This window comes from Equus przewalskii, chromosome X (assembly GCF_037783145.1).
Source record: "Equus przewalskii isolate Varuska chromosome X, EquPr2, whole genome shotgun sequence".
NCBI lineage: Eukaryota > Metazoa > Chordata > Mammalia > Perissodactyla > Equidae > Equus > Equus przewalskii.
Genome location: NC_091863.1, coordinates 4,275,425 through 4,289,641, shown reverse-complemented (window position 1 = coordinate 4,289,641; position 14,217 = coordinate 4,275,425). Strand labels below are relative to the sequence as shown.

The 14,217-nt window shown below is 44.5% G+C and overlaps 1 protein-coding gene across 1 annotated transcript in view; it reads left to right on the top strand.

Moving 5' to 3' along the window:
• Positions 1–11,504, top strand: part of PUDP (pseudouridine 5'-phosphatase) — a 62,452-nt gene extending 50,948 nt beyond the window's left edge. Inside the window, exon 4 of the mRNA XM_070605440.1 lies at positions 9,931–11,504. Coding sequence (XP_070461541.1) covers positions 9,931–10,107 — 177 coding nt within the window. The 3' untranslated portion in view covers positions 10,108–11,504. The remainder of the gene's footprint in view (positions 1–9,930) is intronic.
• The last annotated feature ends 2,713 nt before the right edge of the window (positions 11,505–14,217 follow it).

Below are 14,217 nucleotides of genomic sequence, written 5' to 3'. Positions count from 1 at the left end.
ATATGTTCCTTTAAGTTATTTATGTATCATTCTTTTGTGCTAAAAATAAGCAAAAGTAATGCCACATTCAAAAGTCACCTTAACCCCACCTCACGCTAGTAAGCACTCATTGAGAGCCTGCTGTATGCCAGGGAGGCACTCAGCAGGTGGAGTGTCCATGGACTCTCAGAGACCCCGTGGGGCAGAGGTGGTCCTTGTCCAGCTTCTACAGCACATGAGCTTCTGGAGACTGGCAGGCATGAGCGAGGGGGCTCAAGTCCTGTGGGAGGTTGAGGGACAAGCCGGGAATCACCGCCAGGCCCCGTGGGTGTGCCAGTTCCTGAGTCTGCCACTTGTGTGCCTAGCCACAAAAATGTATATCTCTGTTGTAAAATAAAAATGATGGCCTTATTTACACATGATTTCTTGGGAACATTACAAGTAAAACTTGAAATCAATTTTAAAAAGCAGAGCCATCGCTACTTTTCATATTTTACTTTTCCTGTTAATGGCAGGAGCTGAGTTTCAGGTTTTTTTTTAAAGTTACTTGTTTTGTTTTTACAAAAGTTCTGCACATTAAGCTTTTGTGCACCTAAAGAGTAAAAAACAAATGACAGATGCATTTTAACTGGCAAGTTCTGATGAACTGTACGAGGTCTTCATCATAAAACTCAGACCCTTCCCTCAATTATAGAAGTAATTGCCTGAGTTGACTGCTTGCTAGGTGAAATGGCAATTAATATATCTTACATAATCTCCTAACAACGAAATGTGTTAATTTAACAGTCACTCTCTATGCCTCTTCTCATGCATTGTACGTGTCCCGAAGTCTGCAGACGGGTGTGGGCTATCAGCTGTTGCTGCTGCTTGTTACTCTCTGAAGACTTCTCTTGCCCTCCTAGAACACTAGAAAACAAGTGGCTGCATTGCTTGTGACAGGTTGAAAGTTCACAGTTGCAGTCAGATGGGCTGTGCGGGGCCTCTGTCTTGTGGGTGATTGGAGGGATGTCCTTACTCAGTCTCACCCCCAGACCCCTGTTGGAGGCACAGCCACAAGGAACCTCCCCTTGGGGGTGAAGAGAGTCACCATGCCACAGTCAGCCATCTCCAGGGGTCTCAGGGACCCGGCAGCCTTGGCCATCACTGCCCAAGCCTCAAGGCCACCTTTTCCTGTCATCCACAACCACTGAGCAAAACACAAGGGCCTCTGGTCACTGGTCTTCAGTATTATTTCATATCTCTTGCAGCCTGATATACCAGGCCCTCCCTCATCTTGTAAGAAACATCTCAGGCATCTCCACTGTTAGCTTCACAGATGCTCCCCTTCTCTTTCAGTGAACCTGCCTGTACTTGGTGTCCCCACTGAGGTTCTGTGTATGGATGAGGTCGCTTGCTTTCCCAGATTACACCATCAGGAGGAAAAACATCTCCTACACTCTCTTAAGATTAGTTATTGGAGGCCTGTAAATTAAACTGACAAAAGACACATTAGCAAAAGAAAAGACGGACTTTTATTCACCTAGGTATGTGCCCGTTCACAAAAAAATGTGATTCAAGGAGACAGTTAGAATCTGTGCTTATCTTAATAGGGGTTGTGGAGACTCAGAAGGGCACTTCTGGGAGAACAAATGACTTTTAGGAAAAATAAATGAGTTCTTAGGAGAACAGATGGGAGATATGACAGTTTTATGACAGTGTCTGTTAGGCGATTTCTTATCCAGGTGCTGACCTGTGCTGACTTCTCTTCAGAGATAAGAATCAACCTTCCCTGGTTGTGAAACTCCCTCCCTGGAGGGGACTTAGGGCAGTTGAATTCTTGAGGGAGCCTTTGCTTCTCAGAAGATAAGGAGAATGGCAGAAAAAGCCTCTTCCTGCAGCTGTTGATTCTCAAATGTTTTCAGCACAAAATAATTCTGAAGCCACTGTGCCGTGTTCTGGGCCCCCTTCGCCACCATGGGGTCCCTGTTTTCCTTTTCCAGACACCCCCATGTCACTTTCCTGCCCCCTCCTCTGAGTGCTCAGCATCTAGCTGGCCAAACGCAGGGTGCTCTCATTTCTGAATGACCCCTCCTCAGGTTCTTAAGGCCTGCCTTCCTCCCAGGCAGTTTCATCTTCCACATGGCCTCAGGGCATCTTGCTTGCCACTAGCCCTTGGGCTGGTTCCCACTTCGACCAGCTGACCCCATGGCCAGCCCCAAGGATCTCTGGACCACTGCGTCAGGTGCCCTGATCCTCGTCTCGTACCACGTCTTCACTTTATCTCACTCTCAGCACACCTGCTCTCCAGCTCGTCCAGGCCTCTTGTCCAGGACCTGCGCTTTCCTCCCCGATCCTGCACCCGAGTGGCTGTGCCGCGCTGCATATCCCGTCCACACCTCCCTCCCAGTGAGGTCTTCAATGCTAAGGACCTCACATCTTTTCCTTCTCCTCCTCTTGGTTTACCAGACCTTCTGCAGCATCTCCCCCTGCTGGCAGCGCCTTTGAATAAAGACCATAGTACAAGATAGTCTTGATTACACTGAGTTACACAGCCATGCATAGATTTTTCCGACTGTCATTAAGAAATGGGACATACAACAACTCACAGGCCTAGAATACATTCTAACAATACCATATTTGCATTATTTAAAAACATAATTGCCTGCTATTCACTACAGCTAATGGAGTGGTGGGGGAGACTTAATCTCCGTGGACAGAAAATGCGATATTCCTTCGATACACCCTTCTTCCAAGATCAACTGAATGGATGTTCGTCTTCAAAGTTACTAATTGCTCTTGATATTTTCCTGGCCCCTTCAGATCAACTGAATTGAATAAACAAAAATGATGGCAACACCATTTTCCTTTGCAATGACAGAGACCTCGATGCTGTATCTATTTGTGTTTTGTTCAGTTTTGTTCAGCATAATTCCTAGTAAATAGATTGCTAAGCAATTAACTTTTTCCCCTTCTCCAGATCCGTATATACAGACACACATATCAAACAGAATGTAAATTGCTGAAACGATATGCCAGCAGCGACATCTGTTACTGTGATTGGTGTCCTGACTTGGGGGGCTCTTTTACAGTTTGTTCTTATAATGTGGTTGTACCAGTACTGTTCTGTGTATGTTTGTACATGAGGCTGGGAAATCTTCACATATCTGCAACTGGAAAGAATGATAGATTTCAGGAGGCCATTGTAATAGCATGTAGCGTCTAACCTATCTTGTTAAGCCACCATCACAGAATGAAAAGTTGGACACCGCTCCAGATATTTAAAAGGATGAATTGTATCTTGGATTTCCAAAAAATTAACTACATAGCCATGCCCTCAAATTATCTTCTTAGGCAGTAAGTAAACAATACTGCTAGAATAGGGGAGCCATAACATTTAACCAACAGTGCCCAGAATTTCTTCGTAAATCAGTGGTTTTGCCTTTTGACTGTTGGTGAAACACTAATGTAACAGCCTTCTTGTACTCTGATTCCATCTCACTCTCCCAGCTCCCCAGCCAGCCTGCAAAGGGGTAAACCCCTTAGCCTGGCCACCTTCTCCTTACTCATCTCTCCAGGATTCCGTCTTAGCCTTCCCTTCTGTGTTATTAGCACATCATGGGGGGAGCCTATTGGGGCAAAAAAAACCTCTGAAAAGTCTCCTTGGGGACAGGGTGATAATAAAATGATTGAGAAACACTGAATTAGTCACATTATAGGTTAAATAAATAGTAAGTTAATAGTCCCAAATAATTTCCAAGGATGGCATTTAACAAACTCAAGGATGATTTTCTGTTTTTTTGAAGGATATCCAAAATAGAATGCGCCCCCATCACTTTGTTTAAACTAGGGTGACTAAGTCATCTCAATTGGCCAAGGATTGTCATTTATTTTACCAGCAGTTAAAAGTAACTGTGGCATGTGATCCGTCTGGCACGTGTTGGGGGAACTGGAGGACCACCAGGAACCCCCAGCCCTGGACAGTTTTTGTGGTCCTCACTCCACTGTGCCGAGCATCTGCTGGCCAGTCTCCGAGAGACAGAAAACCCAGAGTGTGGTTCTGTGATCACACAGGGATCCATAAGGGTGCAAAGGGTTTGGATCCGCCTGGAATCTGAGTGAACAGATGCTCCCACATTTGGAAATTCCAAGAAGAGCCTTGGAACCTTCTTTTCAAATTTTGTGTGTCCCTAACCATAAAGAAAAGCTTTATTCCCTAGAGATGATGTAGTTATATTTGAGAAGTTTACTAGTTCCAGAAAAGCATAGAACTTAAAATGGCCACTTGTGATTGTTGAAAACAGAGTCAGTGACCAAGTGTCATCTCAGGTCGGTCTGGACAATGTGTGAAGGGATTGGAGGGGCAGGATTGAAGAGTGTCTGTTCACCTGGTGTATCTCCTCCCCTCTGCGGCAGCTCCCATCTGTTTCCTGTGTTTTGTTCACCTGAGCTGATGAGAGAAAGGATGTGAGGGCACAGTGAGGGGCGGTGACTCACTGCGAACTTGTGTGGGATTTGATGGTAAAACACTACCTGGAAATGAGAATGAAGGGGGCACCCAGGCCCTCTGACAGCATGTCTAAGAGATGAATATGACAACGCTGTGGGGACTGTCCCTCCCTTTGGAAAAGCCCCTCACCTCGGCCGCTATTGCTGCCTCTCCTCTCTCACCCTCCTGCCCGTCCCTGGCCCTGGAGCTTTGTCCTCCTGGATCCTCTCTGCTCACCGCAGAGAAACTCGGGGCTGCCCAGCGCCCCTCCCTGCTCTTCCCCTTTCTCTTTTGGTAGTGCCATTCAACCTGGCCACACCTCCAGCTCACACCCATGACATGTGCAGGCCCCTTATCTCCCTGCTTGAACCTGTCTCAGTGGTCTCAAACCCAGCGTGTCACAGAGTGCCTTCTCCTTCCCTCAGCCAGAACCGCAGCCCCGACGCCCACCACGTCAAACAGTTTGGTATCACCTTTGCCTTAACGTCCGTTGTACCGTCAAGCTCCTTTTTGCTTCTGAAGCACTTGCCTAATCCCATCCACTTCTGTCCATTCCCCCTGCCCCTGGCAGACAAAGGTTCTATTAGATGGAACTTCTTAGCTATAAAATGGAACATCTTAGTTATGTGATACTTATCTTTAAAAAATTAAAGTGCAAGGGCATTTTAACTGCCCCATAGGTGCTGATGAGTAGCCCGGTGAAGAACGTGGACGTAGGCTGTCTTAAGGGCTCTGCTGAGCTTACACATCATCAGAGAAGTCAGTTCAGCAGCCCCGGGTGATAGGCCCCTGAAATGCTTCACCTCCCCGGTACTTGGAAATGTCATTCTTTCTAAATTAAACCCCTCAAGGTACAGTTTAATTAAGCTCATCTCCTCTCCTCGAGATGGAATTCAGGTATATTTTAGCCTTCAGCTTGCTAAAGTGAAAAGAACATTGGGTTCTGGAGAGCCGGGCTCTGTTCCTAAATTCTGTCACCTGCGTGCTTCTGTGACCTTCAGATTCTCTCTGAATTTCCCTTGGCTCAGATCCCCGCCCAGGGACAGGAGAGGGCTGGGCCAGCCGCTGTCCTCCAGCTCGGACACTCGGTGGCCCCTTTGTTGCTTTAAGTCCTGTACAAGGACACTTGCGCCCTCTCCCAGAATTTATCAGGCATGCAGCAGATGCTCAGGATTTGCCTGGCACCCTGAGAAGGTCTGTTTAATCCAGCCCCGCCTAGTTACAGCTGAGTGTATCAGTGTCAGTACCTGCTGTGAGAAGAATGTTCTTCCTGCCCAGACACTTGTTGGATTCCTGGAAGTGTGTCCTGGAGTACACGCTACATGTGCTGTGCTGCAAAAATCACTAAATTAGTCAAAGTGATATGAAATGTGTATCCACACACATGTCCATGTGAATCTTGTGGCGGAGGGCTGAAATGTGAGGTGGAGGAGGGAGAACGGGGTTCTGCTCCCCAGCCTCTCCCACCTGCTTACAACAGCTGAAGAGCCTTTCCTTCTGGGGAAGAGCTGCTTTCCGCAGAGACACAGTGCAGATACGTAATTCACATCTCACAGGCAGGTCTGAGTGAGTGTAAGGTCAAGTGTACTCAGCGCACAGTGGGAAGGGCTGGGCTGGTGCTAAGGGAAGAAAGAAGTCCTTAAAAAGAAGGAGGAGGTAGCAGGATTCAACCAGGTGGAACTCTTTTTCACGGTAGCTGAGTGAGGCAGATAGAAACTGCACCAAAATATTTTGCTATTTGAATGAAAAAAACACTTCCTCCTTTTATTTGTGCAAGATATAAGCTATATTATTTTAGCTTATATCTTCCAATGGTTTTATGACCCTTAAGTCCTGTGATTAGTAGGTAGAGTCTTTGTGGGTAACTTTTTTTTTTTTTAAGGAAGATTAGCCCTGAGCTAACTACTGCCAGTCTTCCTCTTTTTGTTGAGGAAGGCTGACCCTGAGCTAACATCCATGCCCATCTTCCTCCACTTTATATGTGGGACGCCTACCACAGCATGGCTTTTGCCAGGCGGTGCCATGTCTGCACCTGGAATCTGAACTGGCGAACCCTGGGCCGCCAAAGCAAAACGTGCGCACTTAACAGCTGTACCACTGGGCCAGCCCCTTTGTGGGTAACTTTTAAAGATTTATTCTCTGGTTTCCGATGGACAAGCGATGCTGTGAATGTTTATCAGATGTCTAGCTTTTAGGTGCTCTTCTCTGTGCATGGTCCTTAGAAGCACATTAGATCTTAGGAATCAGGACATGGAGAGTAATGAAGACATAAAACCTTTTGAGACATTTTTATAGTTGCTTTAAAATATAGTATTCTGCTTTGTAATTCTGCTGCTTCGAAGAAGAAGATGGAAGAAAGCTGTAGTTCCAGATGCTGTCATATCACTAAGAGTCAAGTCCCGTGTGCAGCTTGTGGTGCAGTTGGCCACGGGCACCCAGGGCAGGTGGTTCTTCTCGGCAGGATTCCTGTTTGGTGTCTGTTTTCTGCCTGGTATAAATGGCTGCTCTGTTTAGTTTGTGTGACAACAATGTCTGGGTGTCGAGGTCCAGCATTTTTCTTTTCTGATGAGCGGCGCATTCCTGCACCACCCCCTGAGTGTTCCTACCAGATTCTCATCATATACCCCTCCCTCCAGTGGACTGGCCCATTAGCTTTTAAAAACCTCAAATTCTGTTTTAGTATCTCCACATTTCTCAAATTCTTTTAGCTGATGTGAAATGTGCAAGTCCAGCTAACGTCTGTGAAAAGCATCTTTTGATGGCTACTAAGTGAATGGAGGAAAACGAAAGGAATTTTGGTGCCATTCACACAATGTGCACAATCAGGGTTTCCGTTAGTTTTTTTTGGCTAAACTACAGTCGCTTTTGACCTTTCAGTATGGTCAACGTTGTGAGTGGCTTAGTTGAAGAAACCCACGCTAACTGGCCTGTCTCTCTGGCTTTTCCCTGAAAGCTCGGGAGGAAGGGAAGGGCTCGCTTCCTCTATCACGTTCATCTTATCCATTATGTCTCAGATCTCAGTGCTATATTTGGATTATTAATTCTAAAATGAAGTCAGGACAAATTATGAATTGAAAACAGAAACCAATAGCATGTGCACACCTTCAGAAACAGTAAAAATTTCAAAAAGAGGATGTGTCAGTTACTTTCCCTCTCTCGGTGCCATAAATACCTGTAAAGCTTTTCCTCATCACTCTTGACATCTCTCCTTTCATTTTCTGGAACATAAACATGTGGAAAGAGCTGTCAGATGTGCACCGACTCAGCCGTGTTCTCAGGTGATGACAGACGTGGTGGGCCCCTCGTTTTGTAGGTGCCACAGTTTCTGAGCCACCAGTTTTGCCTCATGCCCGCCTGCCATGCCCTTCGGAAGGAGCTCACACAAATACAGAGTGAACGCTGCTTTTGTGACTTCAACCAGGCACAGCTACCCCAAGGGATGAGCAGAATCTCTTCTCTGACCCTCCTGAAATTTCATAGGTGGACTGCACAGACCGTCCAGATCCCCAGAGAACACAGGGGTATTTCAAAAACAAAATGTCATTTAACATTTGAGGGCCTATCTATGGTCCCAGATAAAACAGTCAGGACATTTAGAATACCATCAGGTCATAACTTTAAACAGACAGGCACAGAAATATCACCACAGGAAGTCTCTGAATCAGATAACTAAGAAAACAAACCTGCATGGTGGAAGGAGTCGCTTCCCCCCTCAGATGGACAGCAGCGTGTCACGGTAGAAGCAGAGAGCTTGAGAGAACCAGAGCCTTCAGAAGTCCTCAGAGGAAGGCAGCAGGACTGTGTGCCCAGGACTACCAGGTTTCAGCACTCAAGTCCCATCTCCCGGGCAGACTGGTTCACTCTGAAGGTGGCCTAGCACTGGCTTGTTATGACATGTGGTGACTCATTTAGTCTTGTCTCGGCCCTGTGCGGGAGTCAGCTAATGAAGTGTCTCAGCCTCCGACTGCAGGAAGAAAGGAAGGGAGGAGGAGGAGGAGAGAAAAGTCGGTGTACTTGCTACAGAACAGACCACTGGGAAGGACTGCAAGAGCGGGTGTGAGTGACTGTGAGTGTCTGTGTGTGTGTTTTCCACTGACCTAAAGGCATCAGAAGATGCACAACTTCTGGTGTCACACTGCACCTGCAGCCGGCGTCCCTGAGCCCCTCCCGGGCCACAGCACACTGGGCTGCTACCACACTGGCTGAAGAGGTGGGAGAGAACTTTGTTGTGATAGAAGGCAGGAGGTCCGGCTGGGAGCAGAGGGGAGGGGAGAGTGGAAGGGTGCCCCTCAGCAATCCTGGGAGTTCTCAGGCACTTTGGAGAAGAGTGATGGCTACTAAGTGAATGGAGCAGAGTGTCTCACAGCAGTGAGGGGAGGAACCCTCTTGACAGATGTCCCCTACAGAATCCTAATCGAAAAGAATTAATAAAGCCACTTGCATATTCAGTGTGCAGGTTCCAGGAACTCAGGCAAGTTTCTAAGTGCATGTTGATAGAAAGGTGACACGCCACCTTAGCGTTGGATAGACTTTGGATCTCTCATTTTGAGTGAGTCCTGACGTGACACTTACCGTAGTGTTGATCACATGATGGCACGTTTAGGAGCTCCCTGACAAATTCAGTGCACAGACACCCCGTTTTACATGTGGGTGTCTGAATGAGTGTGGGCCATCCCGATAAAAAAATAAGTGGGCTTACAAGATAAACTGAAAGAGATACCACATGTGGCACTACATCTTTGTGCTAATGAGATTTTTGTTGCATAACACTGGCACACACAAGGGCTGAACTTTTCACCAAAACACCCTAACCATTTAATTTTCAAACTACAGTACCTAAAACATGACCAGCTCTGAAGTTACTTTACATTTTAAAAGCATGTTTGGGGGCCAGCCACATGGCCGAGTGGTTAAAGTTCCACGTGCTCCACCTCGGCAGCCTGGATTCTTGGGTTTGGATCCCGGGCACAGACCTACTCCACTCAGCCATGCTGTGGAGGCATCCCACATACAAAAAGATAGAGGAGGATTGGGACAGATGTTAGCTCAGGTGCAACCTTCCTCAAGCAAAAACAGAGGAAGATTGGCAAGGATGTTAGCTCAGCGCAAATCTTCCTCACCAAAAAAAGAAAAAGAAAACATGTTTGTTTTTCACAATTTCCTCTCGTGGTTTGAATGTTCAATTATTGACTGAACAGGTTTTTGGATCTGAATCAAACCCCCCAGCTGTGCCACATGTCAATAATGCTTTGGTGGCGGCGGCGGGAACCTCTCCTCTCTAAAGTAGCAGCCATGGGAAGGCCCCAGGACCCTTTAAGAGATACACACCCTCCTTGCCACAGGTCGTAAGCTGGAAAGCCTCCACTTCTCCTTGTCTTGCTCTGAAGGTAACACAGCCAACAGTGATGATGGCAATCAAAGCACAGTCTAGGTGTCTGATTACAGAAAAGGCCGTCTCAACCTTCTTTTTCTTCCTCACCCTACAGTGCCTCGTCTTTGAAGATGCTCCCAACGGGGTGGAGGCAGCCCTCGCAGCCGGGATGCAGGTAGTCATGGTTCCAGATAGAAACTTACGCCGCGACCTGACCACCAAGGCTACCCTCGTGCTGGATTCCCTGCAGGACTTCCAGCCCGAGCTCTTCGGCTTGCCGCCCTATGAATGAGGGGTGTATGATGCCTCTCAGGGCACCGTGCCCCCTGTGCTCACTGGGGTGACCCACTCTGCTCAGGAAATCACAACTCCCACATCTCTCTGTAAGCAGTCATTCCAGCCTGTGAAGTCAGCCTTCTCATCCCAGGTGGGCCTGGCCCATTCTCTAGAGTGGGGAAAACCCGCAACTTGACAGTTGAGAGAAAACAAAGCAGAGATAGCCCAGAACAGAGATCAGAATTGTCATTTGAGTAATCATGTAGTGTTTGAAAAATCATATATAATAATATTTGAAGAATCATATGATTGTATTTGAATAATCATACAGTAATCATATACAGTGAATCCACATACATACATATACGTACTTGTATGTGCATATGCATGCATGTACATGTATGTATATAGACACACTTTTCCAAGACAAAATGAAATTATATTTGTCTTCATTTCTCTTTCTTTTTAGTTTTTCTAAATTCTGGCTGGAAAATGTAAAATATGTATACATATATGTATATGCTTTTATGTATATATATGTATATACATATATATTATATTTATATACGTTTTATACTGCTTCACTCTCCCCGGTGTTGATCTTAACACACAATAACAACTGATATACTTGAGATGGTAATTCTGTTTGGTTTGTAGTCTGAGTAGGAAAGCCACTTTACCATCTCTTGAGACATCATTCTCTTTATTGGCAATTGTTGACCTTCTTTTTGTGTCCTCAAAATATCTCTGTGGACCTCTGCTCAGAAACTACCTCTGAACTGTGTCATTGATAGTTTCTTTTTAGCGTGAACAAAATGGTAATCTGTATCTAACATCTAGGTGTATATCCACTTCTTGAACATGTTTTCTACCTCAAAGAAATTATTTCTGTCTTTTAAGAACAGTTATTTTTCTAACACAACCTTTGATGCAAATATAATTTTATTTCAGAACACATGCTTGGTACTACCAAGAGCCATAGCACATTTTTTGAATAATTTATCGGACATTACACTTGGTGATTAACCCTTTTTAATAGATTTATTCAGCCTTTTGTAGTGGGAAAATTGTGAAAGTCATTGAAATGGGAAAAATACAATCACAGGGTGTCCCCACTTGGTGCACCCTTTCTCTGTCATTGTCATTGATTGTCATCAAGCTAATTGTCAACTCCGAGTTGTAAAAAAATAATAGGAATAGATATGATTGTCTGGTGGGATGATTGTTTGTTGATGATTGCCTCTGGCTATTGACCAATTTTTCATCAGTTTAGCAAATCCGTATCAGCATTCTTGATTGCCTGTATACGTGTCTGTTCTTTGAATTGTCCTTCAAACTGGTTGTAACATCTTACTGGTTCCCTCACCAATTAATTTAATAATTGAATAAAATTTTTGGCACTTGTTCATGTTACATTTGTACGGGAGTGTGATTTTACCTTTCTTAAAAAGAACATTATCCTCTGACAAATATAAAACAGAAATATGACTAACTGACTTGTGGTTTTTTTAGCCCAACTGGTACTCACACTGCACGATGGCATTTATGTATTATTTCTTTTTTTTTTAATTTATTTTTGAGGAAGATTAGCCCTGAGTTAACATCCATGCCCATCTTCCTCTACTTTATATGTGGGAGGCCCGCCACAGCACGGCTTGCCAAGTGGTGCCATGTCCCCACCCGGGATCCGAACCAGTGAACCCTGGGCCGCTGAAGCGGAACGTGTGAACTTAACTGCTGTGCCACCAGGCTGGCCCCTCGGCGTTTATGTATTTTAAGTGAACCATAGTGCTTTTGCATCCAGGAATTAAGAGCGCTCGATGAAATAGTCACCTGTTGGATTTATCTCTTTCTTCCAAAATATGTATGTTGATGTTTTCTAGTCCTTCAGCCATTTTGCTGGCATAAGACAGAAAGATTTAATGCTGCTCTCAGGGATGCAGCTCTAGATCAGAGTAAGTTTCCCTCTCAGGTAAATTCGATTTCCAGTGTGGTGGTGTTTTTGTTGTTATAACCAAGTCTGCAGCTAAACTCTTACATTTTTGTACAAAGGAAAAATACTGATGCTTGGCCAAAGCACATGTTTTTTCATCTTCTTCTCCATCAGCCCGATTGTTTCAGTACATTTCAGTGATGATATTCCACTGAATAATTCATTGATTTCACAGAGGTGTGATAATGAAAGTTTACACCAGAATAACTCCTGCCAAGAAAGTTTAAAGACTAGTTAGTACTTCCTTGGCTCATTTTAAGTGCATACTGTTAGGGACGTGCAGGAGTTAATAGAAGTTGTGCAGCTTTGTGGCCTAACCAGCAGTTGGCGTTTGCTCCGAAGTTCAGAAGGGGACAGTCCCCGAGAAATGGCACTATCAGTCTCTCCTTAATTCCACTTAAAGGAAACATACACAACACTTTTAAGAAGTTGCTAATTACCCCTTAGAGTTTTCCCACCTAATATGTCCTCAGTTGGAGTTCAGTGACTTATATGAAAGAAAAAGGGTCTGGAAGCCTTGACTTGATAAGGAATTGGAATTGTTTCTGCTGTGCAGCAGTTGTCAGTGTTCAGGTGCTGTGGTTCATATTTCTTTAAATACAACTGACAGTCTGATGCTAAATTTGGCCTGTTTTGAATGGCATTTTCAAATTTTAAAAACAAATTTGCACCTGATGAGTGTTATAACAAAATCCAATGAGTCTTAGCCTATCTGTATTAACTCCTCTGTTTAACATTGTCCACACTCTACTGCTTCACAGGATGAAGTCCAAACCTCCTTGTTCTTATATGAAGGCTTTCTGGCCAAAGTCCGTCGCCTGCAATCATTAGGATTATTATTATTATCATCTTCTGTAAAGAGAAAATGAAGTATTAAAAAGCAAAGGATTTCAAATTAGACTTAATTCAGATCCCAACGTTCCTACTATATAGTTGTGGGACCTTATTTTGTCCCTTTGCGCCTCAGGCTTCTTCCCTGTGAAATGGGGGTAATAAATACTTTGCAGTGCTGATGTAAAGATTTGATTGAAGTCACACATGGGATGAGAATACATAACACATCATGAATGGTTTATGAAATGGCAGCTACACTTATTATTTCAGAGTCTGTGTAGCATTATCCAGCTGTTTTTGTTTATTGAAGATACTGGGTTTATAACAGATATTTGTAAGGATATTTGTAGATTGAAGAGCAGATCTGCAGGGTTATCTCTGAAAGCAGATTTTCAGGATGCCTCAAACTCTTCTGGTTTCTCATAAGTCTCTTTAATAGATACTGTCTTTTACACATAAGCACTTGATTTTTGTCTCCTTCGTTAGTCATAGGATGGTTTCATTGGTTGTAATTCTTTTCATCAGAAAAATGATCCTCCAGGGGCCAGCACCGTGGCTGAGTGGTTAAGTTTGCACGCTCCGCTTTGGCAGCCCAGGGTTTTGCCAGTTCGAGTCCTGGGCGCAGACATGGCACTGCTCACCAGGCCATGCTGGGGTGGCGTCCCTTGTGCCGCAGCTAGAAGGACCCACAACTAAAGGTGCACAACTCTGTATCGGGGTCTTTGGGGAGAAAAAGGAAACATAAAATCTTTAAAGAAGGAAAAATGGTCCTCCAGATTGAGTTAATTCAAGATATTATTTACCTATTAGATGCCAGGCACCATAGACATACAAAACCAGGTAAGAACACATCTCAGTGTATTTATCTTGTTAAACTTTAGTCATAAAACTATGTGAATTGGTTTCCAGATCTTTTTTCAGGACCAGGGTTAGCATCAGGTCTACATGACAAGGGGCAGGTAGAAATGTCACTTGCAGCCCCCAGATCAACATGTCCCCTGGTCTGATTTAATTGCTCCACAAATCAACTAAATTTTTCCGGAGGTCTTCTGACCCAAGCTGCTTTTGAAAGGCAGGTACCTGACAAACACAAAGTTGTTTTGAAAACTATTAAGCAGTCCCCTTAGAATTAAAGCATTGCTTTTTGTTGACTGCAAACACCCATGATTCCCAAGTTCTACATAGCTTATCTCCAATATTGTATATGAAATGAATATTTTTACATTAAAATATTTCCAATGATTTATCATCATGTTGATAATATATTTTTATTGGGCATGAAAATAATAAAGAACTATT